The 2,500-nt window shown below is 53.2% G+C and overlaps 1 protein-coding gene across 1 annotated transcript in view; it reads left to right on the forward strand.

Annotated features, from left to right (window-relative positions):
* The window catches only part of LOC310821787 (xylosyltransferase 1-like), a gene marked incomplete at both ends in the record, with an annotated part of 62,976 nt that overhangs the window by 47,990 nt on the left and 12,486 nt on the right, over positions 1-2,500 (forward strand). Inside the window, one exon of the mRNA XM_083693999.1 lies at positions 2,087-2,352. Coding sequence (XP_083550125.1) covers positions 2,087-2,352 — 266 coding nt within the window. The remainder of the gene's footprint in view (positions 1-2,086; positions 2,353-2,500) is intronic.

Here is a 2,500-nt window from a genome sequence, read left to right on the forward strand (position 1 = left end):
CCCCCGCCCTCTGACGACAAACCGTCGGCGGCGAGTTCACTGGGTTCTCAACCGTACGACAGATCTTACCACCGTCCGATGTTGATGAACTAGACGTGTGAATAGTCGGTTAATAAATCGTACGAGGTGGGCGGGGGGACTTGTACTGTATGTTCTGTTGCCAGGTTTCAGGTTGCTGCCCCGGTGTTAGAACATGCCGGGTTGCCAGATCCCAGAGAGATATAATTATTCCCCCCCGCCCACTCCACCGCCCCAACCCACTCTACCCCACCCCCCCCCACCCCCCCTCTCACCCCCGCCTCCGCACTAGGAATTTACAATGAGGGTGCGTAGTGCGGGGGGAAGCCACAGTAAATAGTTTCCCACCCCTGCTCTGACGTGGGTGGGTCTGAAAAGCTGCTGTGTGCATCTGCCAAGCAGAGGAGGCTGGAGGGTTTTCATGAGATGCTGTCAACCACAGAAACCATCACTGTGAAAGAGAGAGGATCGAGGGAGGGATGGAGAGAGGGAGGGAGGGAGGGAGCGAGGGAGAGAGGGAGAGAGAACAATTCATCATATCATCATCTCCCCCTCATCTATCCTCTCTGCTCTCTTCATCTGTCCTCTCCTCTTTTCATCGATCCATCATTCCTTCTCCACTCACACCATCTTGAGAGAAGCCCCCCAATCCACAAATGCAAATCATTCTGAAGCGTCGAGTGTTTCGTGTTTAGCTCCGAGGTTGTTACGCGTCCTTCTGCCAACCCCTTTTAGACGTTCATTCCTCTCTCTTCTCCTCTTCTCATCTGTCCATCACAGGGGAGGCCGGCGGAGGTAGAAATCGGGAGGACGGGCTTAGGCCACGCATTCCAATGAGCCCGTCCCCCCGATTTCTACCTCACTCACGCGTCACTGTCTGTTCTTGACAGAAGCCGTCCCAACAGATGCCAAAACAAGCTATTCGCTACCGAAAAGGGGGTTCGAGAGTGTCTCGTCTTTACCTGAGAAAAAAAAAAAAAAGTAGTAGACTTGTCCCGCCGCGGGCCCTTTTAGCGTCAGGCGCCGTTACCATTAGCACCAGGAAGTAAACTCACCCGAAGCGATCAGACAGAGATGCCTGAAATGTGTTTTGTGACAGACCGGTCTTCAAGCTTTTTTTTTCTCTCTCCCTATTTTCGTCGATAGTCGCATGGCGACGTGACATACTTTTAAAAGGCCTCCCGTCCTCCATAATTCATTTGTGTCACTCCGCTTGCTTATACCTCCTCCTTGTTTTTTTTTGTTGTTTTTTTCCGGCCGAGGGAATGAGATGCAACTGAAATCTTAATCACCAACCTGAGCTTGACAACAAGCCCCTCCAGTGACACCGTGTCTTTTTATTCCATTTTTTTTTCTCACAATGTTCTTTACGACGTACTCCGGAAAAAAAACCCTCTTGTTTTTTTATTCTGTTTGTTGTGATGGAGAGAGAGAGAGAGAGAGAGAGAGGGAGAGAGGGAGGATAGGAAGCGAGGAGAATTCTCTTCCCCCGTTGTTTCAGATCAGAGCGGCAGCAGTGAAACCGTCCTCCCTGTGCACCGCCTCACCTGCTGTCTGAGGCCACGCAGCCTTCGCTACCGCTGACAGGAGGACAGAGACAAGAGAGCCCTGAACCCTAATAAATGCAAGCCATTCATTCTGCCAGCGAGAAAGAGAGGCAGGGAGAGATGGAGAGATAGAGAGAAAGGAGGAGGAGGAGGAGAGGGAGGAGGAGGGGGGGGGGTGCAAGCAGGGGCTTTGATTTAATATTCACTCACACATTTGCGGTGAGCGGATAGACCACCGTGCAGCGTATCACCCAACTAAACTCTCTCAGTACCCACATCTGTCCTCTCTCTCTCTCTCTCTCTCTCTCTCTCCCTCTCTTTCTCTCAACCTCCCACACACTTCTGCTCCGTCTACCTTTTCATTGTCCCGTCCTCCCAGCAAGCCACCGTTTCATAATCTTCTCTACTTTTTTTTTTTTCCTCCTCTGTTATCTCTCTCTCCCCCTCTCCCCTCCTCTCCCCCTCTGCTCTCCCCTCTTCTCCCCCTCTCCTCTCCCCTCCTCTCACCCTCCCCTTTGCAGCAAACGTCGAGGCCCACCTTCTTCGCCAGGAAGTTTGAGGCCAGTGTGAACCAGGAGATAGTGAACCAGCTGGATGGGTATCTGTTCGGGGCGCTGCCCCAGGGGACCCCTGGCCTCCAGGCCTACTGGGAGAGTGCGTTTGACGAGGCGGATGGTGTGGCCACTCTGTCGGACACGCGGCTCACACACTACCACGCCTTCTCCCGCATGGGCCTGGCCAGGGCTGCCGCATCGCTGCAGGGAGACCCCAAGGACCACAGCTGCAGGTTAGTCACACACACACACACACAGACATATACACCTATACACACGCTCATAGTCGCACATCTGCATAGACGCACACACACACACACACACACACACACACACACACACACACACACACACACACACACCCACACCCACACCCACACA

Source organism: Argentina silus, assembly GCF_951799395.1.
Source record: "Argentina silus genome assembly, chromosome: 22".
In the NCBI taxonomy this organism is placed as follows: domain Eukaryota; kingdom Metazoa; phylum Chordata; class Actinopteri; order Argentiniformes; family Argentinidae; genus Argentina; species Argentina silus.